Consider the following 12,724-nt stretch of genomic DNA (forward strand, 5'->3'; position numbering starts at 1 on the left):
TTTTCTCTCTCTCGTCCTCACAACACACATCCAGGAACAGGAACTGAGGGCTTGTGAGCTTTGGAGTTGGGGTGGAGAGAACGAGGCTCTAACAGGGCCTGGCCCATGTCTTCTGGAGCAGGTCTAAGCACTGCCTGGGCCTCCAGCAGCCAGAACGGAGAGGCCTCAGCTCTCATGCAGCTCTCACGTTCTGAATGGGAATTCCAAATTGTGACCGTGAGTGTGTGCTGCCTAGTTTTATGCCAACTTGACTCAGGCCAGTGTCACTTAAGAAGAGAAACCCTCAAATGAGGCCCCACTAGATAGGCTTGTGGAAAGCCTGTGGTACATTTTTTGGATGGATGTTTGATGTGGCCCAGTCTACTGTGGGTGGTGACATCCCTGAAGAGGTGGCCCTGAGTTGTTATAAGAAAGCAGGCCGAGCAAGCCTTCAGAAACAAGTCAGTCAGCAGCTCCCCTCCATGGCCTCTGAATCAGCTCCTGCCTTCAGGGTCCTGCCTTGAAGCTCTTCCCTGACTTCCCTGGATGGTAGACTACAGGCTGGAAGATGAAATAACCCTTTCCTCCCCAAGTTGCTTTTGGTCATGGCGTTTTATCAGAGTAACAGAAACCCTTAGTGCGAGACTCAAAGGAACCTGGAGATGGGAATCTAATCACAGAGACACTGTGCCACCCAACGTGTGCCGAGTCCACTTCGGAAGCTCCTGGTCCGTCATCTCCTCCCACGCAGGGCAGACTCGAGTCTGAACTTTCCCCTAGTCTTATCCCACACACATGGCCTGCCTCCAAACAGGACCTGCCTTCTAACCCAGTCAGGATCTGACCTCAAGACCCCAAGCCAAGGCTGTTCTGGATCATTCTGCTCGTGTGTCCCCAGCTGGAGACTGAACAAGTTGCCTGTGATACAGCCTTCTCTTATCCGCCACAGGGCAGAAGCTGCCCTGAAAAAATCACCCAGCCGTGGCATTCACTGCCGCCTCTTGATGCCATACAGTACTGCCCCTACACACTAGCTACCAGGCTGAGAAACAGGGCTCTATGTTCCCACGACCAACCCAGTTTCCACACCCCCGAGGCCCGAAGCTGCAAACTCCACCACCTGTCCAGCCCTCGGGTCCAAAGAGAGGCAGAGAAGGAAACACTGGAGACCGGGGCAGACTCGAGGGCACATTCTTTCTAAATAGCTGCGAGCCCCAGATTCATGTTAAGTCTGAACCGTCCTGGAGACCTTACTTTTACAATTTAATGAATTATTAAAAAATAACTTGAGTGATGGCGCACGCCTTTAATCCCAGCACTTGAGAGGCAGAAGCAGGCGGATTTCTGAGTTCGAGGCCAGCCTGGTCTACAAAGTGAGTTCCAGGATAGCCAAGGCTACACAGAGAAACCCTGTCTTGAAAAACAAAAAACAAAAACAAAAACAAAAAACAAACAAACAAACAAAAAAAAAACTTGAGCTGGGTACTGCCTTTAGTCCCAGCACCCAGAAGGCAGAGGCAGGTGGATTTCTCTGAGTTCGAGGCCGGCCTGGTCTACAGAACGAGTTCCAGGTCAGTCAGGGCTACACAGAGAAACCCTGTCTCAAAACAAACAAACAAACAAACCAAAAATAAATAAATAGATAGATAGATAAAATAACTTTGGAGGGCTGGCAATATGGCTTGGTGGGTAAGGGTGACTACCATCAAGGCTGACCACCAAATCCATTCCCCCACAATCCACATGGTAGAAGGAAAGAATCAACTCCTACAAGTTGTCCCTGACCCCCACGCTCACGCCGCATGCACATAGATAAGTAAATATATGTAAAATAAAGTAATTTCTCTGAGCAAACAAACATCTAAGTGAGGACCAGACCTAGCCACCAAACAGAGTAGATGAACCTGTCCAGGGGCGCAGCAGCCACACCACGCAGCACTGACCTTAACCCTTGGTGACTGTCAGTCACACCACCAACCGCCTGATTCTGCTTGGCCTCTGAGACCCCAGGATCACACACTAGAATTGTATCCCATGCCACAGGGGTCTTGGGTATTCCTCTTCACTTGGCCCCTCCCACAGCAGGTTTCTAATCTGTATGTTATCCCCGGGGAGGGGGAGGGGGCTAGAGCAGGTGGGAGTGGTTAAGGGCTGCTGCCCTTTCTGTTTCCAGGTCCATATGCCTTTCTAAGAGGTGGGACCAAAACAAAAAGCAAACAAACCAACAAACAAAAGAACCAGAAACCCTGGAAGGGCCTCCTAAAGCCCACACCACCAACCTCACTCCCCCAATATGAACCACAGGCCATCCTGCAGAGCTAGGGACCCAGGGCCAGCGCTCACCTGTCGGTAGGTGGATATGATGATCTCCCGGAGGTGGTAGTGCATAGGTGTCATGGTCTCGCTGACAGTGTCCAACGCCGCATCCACCTCCTTCTTCACATGGTGGCCGTCGGGCAGCAGCTGTACCACCTTCATCACCACCTGGGGCCAGAGGAGGGGTGAGAGGACAGAAAGTCAAGGGGAGCCTCAGCCTGAGCCCTCCTGCCCACTTCCGGGCAGTAAGGGGCTATGGTATCACCTAGGTGACACATCCACAGGTTCCTACAACAGAAGGCACACATGGTGCTGACAGGGAGAACCAGGGAGATAATAGGAGAGCCGGGGAGATGATGGGAAAGCCAGAGATGATGTGAGAGCCAGGGAGATGATGTCAGTAAACCACAGGAAGGTTTTTTTTTTTTTGGTTTTTTGACACAGGATTTCTCTGTATAGCCCTGGTTGTCCTGGAACTCACTTTGTAGACCAGGCTGGCCTCGAACTCAGAAATCCGCCTGCCTCTGCCTCCCGAGTGCTGGGATTAAAGGCGTGCGTCACCACCTACACCACGCCCGGCTGCACAGGAAGGTTTGAGATGCCTCGAGTATATTATATCAAAGCTTAGGCAAGGCTCCTCATGAAGATACATCTTACTCTTTATTTTGTTACTGTTGAACAAGCTTTTTACCGACCCAGCTAGCTCACTGTGTTTGAGACAAGGATCTTACAAGCTCTAGGCAGCCCTCCAACTCCCCACGCAGTAGAGAGTGACCTTGAACTCCTCATCCTCCTGCCTCTCCCACCCAAATGCTGGATCACAGGTATGAGTCGCCACTCCCACTCAGGGTACTGGATGCTCAGCTTGATCCCAGGGCTCTGTGATGCTCAACAAAACCCTGAGCCACATCCACAGCCCCTCATTTCCTCTGCCTTGGTTTTTTTCTTATCTACTGCAGTGGGAAAGATCCAGCCCAGGGCCTCGAACAAGCCAGGCAAACACTCCACCACTCAGCTACACTCATTTATTTATTTGAAACAAAGTTTCACGGTGTAGCCCTACCTGGCCTGAAAGTTACAATATAGACCAGGATGGCCTAGAATATGATTTCTGTTAATATTTCCATCACACTAAGTAAAGAAAAAGAAGGGTGAACATCAACCATAAAAGGGAAAAAAAACGGGGATCGAAAGAGGAGCTTGCCCCGAGCCACCTCATGATTGACAGCTCTGACCTCTCTCAAGAGGTCAGGGCAGCAGAGTCCCAGGAGGGCAAGGGGCAAGCATGTGGCACATGAGCAGAGACTGACCGTGAGGTCAGCCACTGCTCAGCTATAGACCAAATGTGCAGAGAGGTGTCACGCGTCATGACGCGTGGCAGGTACAGGAGACAGAGGACTGGGTCTGAATGTTAGTGGCTGCCCAGCCAGGGCCCCTGAGCTGAATGAAGGAGGGGGACCAAGAGACCAGAGTAGCTTGCAAGCCTCCACTGGAGCGCCAACCACGGCTGGGTCTCAAGCAACTATGAGGTAGTTATGGACCATCCCAAGATTACCTAGCCACGGAAGGAAGGATCTAGACCCCATCTACTGTGACAGAGGCTTAAGAGTCAAGCTGTTTTGAGCCACAGTCTGCTTCCCAGACAGACAGCTGCCAACATGACCCAAGATTTCTGACCCGCACAGCATTCACAGGGACCAGGGGTGGGGATGTTGGGGGGAGGGACATACCCACCTGAAACTCGCCCTTGGTGAACTTGGCATCAGGCACGCTCACTAGTTCCTCCTCACCCACCTCGGGACAGCCCTGAGGGATGACGAAGCTAAGATGGAGTTTCTCCCTATTCTACACCCCCAGCCCCCACCCCCAGAAACCCTGCTGAGGGTCTGCCAGGACTGATGGAAGAAGGTCCCCTAGATGACATGAGACATGACCTCTGCCCTTCGACACTCACCATAGCCAGTACCCACCCCTGCCGGGGATGACCTCTGAACTCAAGTGGAAGGCCACACCCACCCCAATGTGCCAGCAGGCCAGCACGGCTACCACCATGGCAGTTGTGGTCCGGCCCTGGCCACTGAGGCAGCTGAAGACAAAGCCTGTGCCCGGGTCCTTGGTGAGAGCAGCTCGCAGGGCCTCCAGCAGTCGGTCAAAGTCCTGGGGTGACAAGACCACAGTCTGAGTCCAGGGGTGCCACTGGCCATCCAGATTCACAATGGAGACTGCCATCCAAATGGTAACCCCAGATTTCTGTCCCCTGGTGACTCATGATACACATAACGCACTCACAGCTCACTAGGTTACATACAAAACCATGCATGTATGAACAGCCGTGTTCATGCACACCCCCATAACTGTCTCTACCCTACGCACCCAAGACTGGGCATATAAGGAGACACACACACTTTTGGGACCCAGTATGCCAACCTTGATGCACGCATAAGTTTTCCAGTCTGGTGCTGTGTCCTTGCCTGACCAGCCACCAGGGGGCAGCACTCCACTGGCGATGCACCCAAAGAGAGCCAAGCAAAAGGCAACAGCCCTGACAACTATCACAGCAACATCCACAGGCCACACATGCCAGGCAGACACTGCCCACAGGTACACCAGCAAGTCCCAGAAAGGCAAACCACACAGACAGCCGCATCTGTCACAGACCTACAGCTGCCACACGGATACCACCTCAGTCACACAGGGTTTTCTCCATGATCACCCCACCCCACTCCGTGGATGTAACATTTACACGCAGCCCACAAACGCAAGGCAGATGCCACGAACCCTGATGGGAACTACGCCCCACACCACCATGAAACCGTGTATCATATATTTCTCCAACAGCCGTATGAGCACACGCCCTTCCCTATGACATATGGTACACATGCCTACAACACAGGACACACAGACTGGCCACGAAACACAAAGCACATGAAGATAGAAAACACAATGAGTGGGCCGTGCGTGTGCACATACGCACACATCCATAGAAAGGATGGGAACACACTTCTGAGGCCTCATATGGACCCCATTAGACAATCCCCCTGCCCCCATTATGGAGTCAAGCTGCTTTTCCCAGGCCAGAGAAGAGGAAGAGAGATCCGGTGCCCAGAGACTTGGCCCCTCACCTCCTCCCGAGGGGCGCAGAAGTCTGGCACAGGAATACGGCAGTACGTAAGGCCAAGGCAGGCCCCCTGGTGCTGGCTGAAGACCTCCTGTGGGGTCAGGCACTTCTGGAACCTGGGGGCAGTAGGGCTCTTGGTGTTGGGGACAGGTGCGCTCAGGTGGGCCTTCAGCTGGGCCTCCAGAGCCTGGACAAGAGCGGAACAGAGGGCAGAGGCCACTGAGACAGGCCAGAGAGGCAGGAGCCTGATGCAGCCATGGGTCAGAACTCAAGAGCCCCAGCCTCCTGTCAGAACCACAAAGCAGAGGCAGAAAAGCCACAGGAGTATGGTGACATGGGGACACAGGAATAGTAGTCCTGGAACAGTCCTAAGCCTCAGCTCCTCCATCCATATAACAGGAACACAGAGCCCTCTGGCTCTCTCCCTTCACCCCAAGTGCCTCTCATGCAGACCATGCAAAAGGCCAAAAAACTTACCTCCAGCTGCTCAGGGGCCAGGGCTGGGCCAGGAGGCCACAGGCTGTGCATGTGACCGTCACACTCTAACACAACCTCCTCCCTCAGGTTGATCCAGACCACCTGCCGCAGCTTCCTCTTGGCATCAGACAGGTAAGCCAGGATGTTGCCTAAGGCCTGGGATGGGGAGGGGGGGGGATGAGGAGCCATCAGGGTCAGGGCTCTCCTTTCCCTGCCCCCACATTTGAACCCCGGGCCTGAGAGCGGACACCTTGGCACTAGGCTGTGCGGTGCCATAGATAGGCATGCGAGGCACACGCCGGAAGTTGGCTACGTCCATCTCTCTGACGGTGCTGAGCGCATCCAGGGACAGAAGATCATCTGCTTCCTGTAGGGAGGATGACACCAAATTTGAAGCCCAGAGTCACCTGTCATAGCCAGTGGTGGTGACCATATCCCACCCAGTCTCAGTGAGAAGTGTGGGGTTGAGGTGGGGAAGAAATGGTGTCCTATTGGGTACAGGGCATCCTACTGGATACAGAGCATACATGGCCAGACACCTGCAGCCTTATTGATGCCCTGGCAAGGATGTGATGGTGCAGAGCCCCCAGAGAGGCTCCAGCTCAGATGTCCTACAGTCCAGTCTGACTCTGTGTCAAAGCTCTGGGCTCTGAGACTGAGGAAAAGGTACCAGGACAGCAGCCAGGGCATGGCACATTCTGCTCACACGAGAAACCCACCTCCCTCGCCACCCTCACCCCCACCCCACCCGGGGCAAGACTTCCCTAGCTCTACAGGAATCTAGAACTCCGTGGGGCCAAGGGCCAGCCAACCCAGCCCACTCCACAGACACTCAGCTACTCACCAGGGAGCCCTTGGCGATGAGGTCCCCAGGGACCAAGGGCCCCACTGAATTCAGCGCCACCGGCAGACGGTACAGCTCAGGATGGGTACACAGCCATCGACTGAAACTGAGGGCAAAGGCCAGGGGGTACTGCAGCCCGAGGCCGAGAGAGACGGGGCATTGAGGAGTGTGGGCCCACCCCGAGCCCTCCCTGCCTAGCCACAGAAAGGGAGCCCCGAAAGGTATCACTGTGACCCGGGGGAGAACGAGTAGGAGAGGGAGGAGCAGGATTTTTCTGCTCTGATGGAGATATGGAGCCCAGGTCTGGGTTGGGGGCAGAGAGAGGAAATGGGGGCGGGGGCAGAAACACTCACATGGACCCGTTCTTGGCCCTCCCAACCTTTCTCAGGGGCCAACATACACACACACAATCTCCCTCCATTCCCTGTCCCATGGGGTCCCTGTGCCTGGGGTAGGAGGGCAGGCGCTCCCTCAGCCCCACCTGCTCATGCAGATAGTAGTTAAATAGGATCAGATAGAAGTACAGCTCCAGGCTCCACAGCGCCCTCTGTTGGACAGCTTGCTGACTACCACATTCCTGAGGACAGGGAGAGGGAAGGGAGAGACAGGGTGTTAAACATGGGGCTGCCCCACCCGCTCCAGACATGTGTAGAAGAGTAGAAAAATCCCAGAAGGCACGCTCCCTAGCTCCGAGACAGTTCTGCCAGACTGGAAGTCCTTCCCTGTGTCTATCCCATTTGCCGTGGCTCATGGGTAATATAGACCCCTATAGTGACCACAAGACACTGGGCATGGGTGGCTCTAGTGCAGATGCGGCCTCTCTAGGCCAGTTCCCAGCCCTAAGACAGGAATGGGATGAGGAGACAACAGGACAACTACCTCCTCATCATGTTCCATTTCCTCTGTGTTGAATCCTTACTTTGTTTGTTTATTGAAACAGGGTTTCTCTATGTAGCCTTGGTTGTCCTAGAACTCAGAGATCTGCCTGCCTCTGCCTCTCTAGTGCTGGGATTAAAGGTGTGTGCCAACACTACCTGATTCCTTTCCCTTTCTTTTTTTTTTTTTTTTTTTTTTTCCCCCGAGACAGGGTTTCTCTGTATAGTCCTGGTTGTTATCCTGGAACTCACTTTGTAGACCAGGCTGGCCTCAAACTCAGAAATCCACCTGCCTCTGCCTCCCGAGTGCTGGGATTAAAGGCATGCACCACCACCGCCCAGCTCCTTTCCCTTTCTTGAGGGAGGCCCTCCTCTAATATCCACGAATACACACACACACACACACATACACATAAATACACATACATACAAACATACTTACACACACACACATTCCAGGGGATTATTATTATCCCTAGATAGCAAATGATAGGATTGCCTCTCTCCCAACCACAGCCCAGCATCTTTGGCAAGTGGGATGTCAGAAAGAGCCCATGCCCCACCCCCTGACCTTCAAGTGTTACAGTCCTCCAGCTAGGTCAGTAACCTAGATGGCCTAAGGAAAAGCTGGACCCCACCCCACCCCAACCCTTGGGACTCTGCACTTCCAGGGGCTGTGCAGCTTTTTCTTTAGAAAGCCAGAGATCGAGCATGCTAGGTCATGGGGTCGGGGGACACAGTCTCAATCACGCCCCTCTGCGTTGCCATGGCAATGTGACAGCTCTGCCAGCAACACATGAGCCAACCATAGGACGATGCCAGAGAAACAAAGATCCAGCATGAGCCCTGGGCCCTGCTCTGATGGCCTCCGACCCCTGGTCTAGACGAGAGGATAACCCTGGGTCTTGTTGATCCCGCTGCAGATGCAGGAGAGGATGAAGTGTCTCCAGACAAAAGCAATTACAGTATGGGGCCCTGAAGCAACTCATATGTCAGCAACTGGGGCCTGTCCAGTGACAGCAGCAGGTGACAGCCCTCTTCTAAGTGTTCCACGCATCTTTCCTCACTTGATCCCCAACAGCCCTACAGCGACTTATCTTCGAGTGGCCCACTTCACAAAACGGGCAACAAAGGCAATCTACACAGCAGATGCCCAAGCCCTCATCCCTGTAAGGGACACTACCAGGACGGTGACCAAGGCAGCTGGGTCAGGAGCCCCCAACTCTGACTCACCAGGCCCATGCAGGGTGACCTGGTCACAATCGTGTTTAAGTGACAAAGCCATCAAAAATTCAATGACAAAATCCAGGGATTCCCACTAAAACTAGAAGTGCAGGCAGCTACGCAGATAACCACACACTGCTAAAGAGAAGCCCGTGTGCTCGGTCGGGCAGCTGCGGGCTCGGGGGTAGCATCACTTTTCCCATTTCTCCATTCTGTTTTCCCCATCATGGAACACAGCTCTGGAGGACTTGGTGTTTCTGTTTGTTTGTTTGTTTGTTTTTGTTTTTGTTTTAAGTGTTAAACAAAGTAAAGGTTGTAAGGGCTTTGAGTCTTCGCATGCACCACACACAAACACAGTCAGCATCATCTTCTCCCGAGAGCTCTCACAGGAGCCGTGAGCCAGCCCAGCCCTCCTCCTGGAAAGCTGTGGAATGGACCTCGCCTGCCCTTCCCATGGGAACTCCAGCAGATTCCTCTGCAGGAAGAGCTCCTGTGTGAATCCCAAGAGCCTGTCTTTCCCAGAGGCCCCTGAATTAAAGGCTGGATCCTGAGGTGACACTGTCGGAAGGTGACAGGTTCTTAAGAGGCAGGGCCAAGCAGGAACTCTTGGATCACTGGAGATGTGTTCTAAACTGCCAGGTGCCTCTTCCTGTCCTTTTGTCCTCTATTACAAGAGACATGTCATCCCAAAACACATGCCCACAACAGTGCTGACCAGGAGAACAGTACCAAAGAACTGTAGGCACTTCCAATGGGGGGTGGGCGTGAGGGACGGGACTCTCTTCTCCTTCCCTCTGTCCCTCTCCCTTCTCTCCCTGCTGACCTGAATCACACCAAGCATTCCAGGCTGCCCCAGAACCCACAGTTGCCCTACCTCTGCAGCTGCCTGGGGTTTACAAGCCTGGATCGCCCCTGGCTGGCCTTTCCCTTTTTACTCGCTGATTCCCATACTCTTAGGTGTCTCTTTATCCTATCGTGAAACTGACTCATGGGAGGCTCTGGGAAATGTGGGAGTCCAGAGGTCTCAGCAGGCAGCCTCTGTCCGTCCTGTTTATTCTGCAGCCAAGGGACCTGCTCAGAAAAAATAAACTTCCCTCTTCCTCGTCCTTCCCGTGGCTCCAGCTGCCCACTCCCCATCCCCCACCCCACCCCCCTCCAGACATTACTGTACTGACAGAGAAGCAATCAGACTGAAAAACAACAGTCCCCAGCCGAGTCCGGCATGCTCCCCACCAACCCCCAGCCTCACCTGTCCCGGGCTCTCTGGCCTGAAGCTTTCCAGCCTCCTCTGGTTTTTTAGGACCTCCTCCTTCAGGTCATGCAACTCTGCACAGGCACTGATCACTCGATCCACCTAGGACCACAACAAGGGGACGAGGAATGGGAGAGACAGAGAAGGGGACTTTCAGAGAGAAGACGCGTAGAGAGAAAGAAACACCACACACACACACACACACACACACACACACACACACACACACACACACACAGAGAGACACACACCACCAGTAACAGAAGCAACCGCCCCATCCCGACCCTTGATGTCCTGGCCCCCCTTACTCACCTCCTCCACCATTTTTTTCCCCTGTGGCACCTTACAGATGAAGCCCTGGATCACCTGAAACTGCTCCATGGGCAGGGGTTTGGCCAACGGGGAGGCTGCCCTGATAAGGTGAGAATCAGGAGTGTAATCAGAGACCGCTGCACAGCCCGCTGCCACCCATCAGCCACTGGGAGGCATCAGATCACTTCTGAATTCTACTGGGGAAATGGAGACCCAGATGGGTCCAGTGGCCTCTCTCCAGCACACCAAACCAATCTGTGGCAAATGATGCAAAGATGCTCCGTCCTCTGGATATGATCCCATCACCCTAGAGGCAGCTTCACCCTCTCCACTTCCTGTCCTTCCAACCCCTCTGCTGGCGGGGACCCCCCGCCCCCACCCTGACCACTCACTCTAGCTGGGAGGTGGTCCTACTGTAGTGGAACATGACGAGGGTTCCCAGAACCATGCCTAGGTTGGTCCTGCCTACACCTGACTGGCAGCTGAACAGGAGGGCAGGCAGAGGCCCGTGGTTATCTCTGAGTGGCAGAAGGCTGGGGGTCTCCTGCAGAAGGGAACACGAAAGACCATCAGACAACAGTGTATGGGAAAACCCTGCAGTTGAGGCCCTCAGTCAAGTTCACGACATCTGCAGCAAGCTGGGGTCAGACAAACAGCAAGGCCTCTGATGTTCTGCTCACAGCCAGATCTGACCCATCTGTTCCCACCCAGGGCAGGAACCCAGGGGAACTCAGAGAACAGGCCAGGAACGGCATGGGATCGGAGTAGAAGCTACTCAGAGGGTCCCAGGCCCTACAATGACCTGACCCCTCCCCATTATAAATACAATTTAAGGCACTATTCCAAAATGAGTTGGGACAGAAAGCCGACCTCCCCCGCCCCCCTGAAACACAGTAAATATCAGCAACCAGGTCTCTGGAGCAAGAATCTCAAGTCTGACTGAAGAAGGGAGGAAGGAGAGGGCTATAGAGAAGGAACAGTCTCCAATACCACACAGCAAGTGTGCAGCCAAGCCATAGCTAGAATAGGGTACTCCAGGCATTAGTGCTGGACTCTGGCATGACAGAATTGCAGCTTGTGTACCCATGTGCACAGAGGCACACACAGAAACACTGCAGAAGAGTGCATATATGCACATAAGGACATAGACACAACCCTACACCCCAACACACTGGACCCCATATAAAGCATGGACAGAACTTTCCACAGATGGCCAGAGGTCACACCCACCCTGAGCATCTCCATGGAGATCAACCACCAGCACCTCTTCCTACCCGCCACTCCCAGATCCCGCCTCAGTCCCACTTACCCGAAGAACGCTGACAAAGGCATCAAACTGGGCTTCCAGGGGGGCCCCTTGCTCTGGCAAGGGGAGACGGTGGTATCTGCGGAGACAAGAAGGCAGCCCATGAGACGGGCAACAACCCTGAGTAGCAGCTCAAGGCCTCATTCTCAAGCACAGGCCTGATGTGCAGATGGGGAAACTGAGGTAGCAGCTGGAGAGCCAGCCCAGAGAGGACATGAGCTCCGGGTACCTGTAGGTGGGCTGCAGGAAGAGCGGCCGCTTAAACACCTCCTCGGTCACGCGCACGCCATCCTCACCTCGGATGGCCACGGTGTGCGGCTCCCCGCGCAGGTCCTCTGTGTTGTGGTATACGTGGTATACATTCTCTCTCAATTGGGCAAAGTCATGGATCTAGAGGGAGATGCGGGGGTTAGAGGCATCCAAGACCTCCCTTATTGGCCCTGACCAGCTCTGGTGAGCCCGCCACCCATCATACACTTCTTTTCCTCTGAGAGGGAACGACAAGGCCAGAGGTTCTCTGCCCTGCCTACAGGTATCAGACTTGAGAGCGGCCAGATACACAAGGGCCAACCAGGACCGCAATGGCGGTCAGCCAGAGGGCTTTACCCAGTGATCAGTAGAAATGCACTAAGGCTCTGAATGCCAGGGCTGGGTGAGGCTCGGCCAGGTGAAGCAGAAGTGAGAGAGGTAGAGAGAGGCTGGTCCCCAGCAAGGCCTTCCCTTAAGCATCTGTGTCTAAAGCGCTGTGACCCAGAATTCCATTCACACAGCTCTGTGGCGAGCCGCTGTCTCAGAGCCCCCACCAAGCCTCTGTGTCACGCAGGAGAGAAGAGGAAGCCCCAGAATCTCAGAAACAAGTCCAGTACACTTGACTCCTCAGGGCCCCACTTGGCAAGTGAGTAGCCAAACTTCAGTCGTGGGTCTCTGTAATGGCTTGTATAGACTCTGCCCAGGGAGTGGCACTGTTAGAAGGTGTGGCCTTGTAGGAGTAGGTGTGTCACTGTGGGTGTGGGCTTTAAGA

General features: G+C 54.1%; 1 protein-coding gene across 3 annotated transcripts in view; it reads right to left on the reverse strand.

Annotated features, from left to right (window-relative positions):
* Pald1 (phosphatase domain containing paladin 1) overlaps positions 1–12,724 on the reverse strand; it is a 64,517-nt gene that overhangs the window by 16,862 nt on the left and 34,931 nt on the right. For all 3 annotated transcript variants that reach the window (XM_021174365.2, XM_029482797.2, XM_029482796.2), the window contains 13 exons: positions 11,933–12,093; positions 11,707–11,782; positions 10,790–10,941; positions 10,398–10,497; positions 10,083–10,187; positions 7,216–7,311; positions 6,735–6,863; positions 6,141–6,257; positions 5,891–6,046; positions 5,418–5,600; positions 4,312–4,452; positions 4,030–4,101; positions 2,323–2,463 (listed from right to left, as the gene is read on the reverse strand). In XM_021174365.2, the coding sequence (XP_021030024.1) occupies positions 2,323–2,463; positions 4,030–4,101; positions 4,312–4,452; positions 5,418–5,600; positions 5,891–6,046; positions 6,141–6,257; positions 6,735–6,863; positions 7,216–7,311; positions 10,083–10,187; positions 10,398–10,497; positions 10,790–10,941; positions 11,707–11,782; positions 11,933–12,093 (1,629 nt within the window). The remainder of the gene's footprint in view (positions 1–2,322; positions 2,464–4,029; positions 4,102–4,311; positions 4,453–5,417; positions 5,601–5,890; positions 6,047–6,140; positions 6,258–6,734; positions 6,864–7,215; positions 7,312–10,082; positions 10,188–10,397; positions 10,498–10,789; positions 10,942–11,706; positions 11,783–11,932; positions 12,094–12,724) is intronic.

This window comes from Mus caroli, unplaced genomic scaffold, assembly GCF_978045245.1.
Source record: "Mus caroli unplaced genomic scaffold, Mus_caroli_1 scaffold_9, whole genome shotgun sequence".
Lineage (NCBI taxonomy): Eukaryota > Metazoa > Chordata > Mammalia > Rodentia > Muridae > Mus > Mus caroli.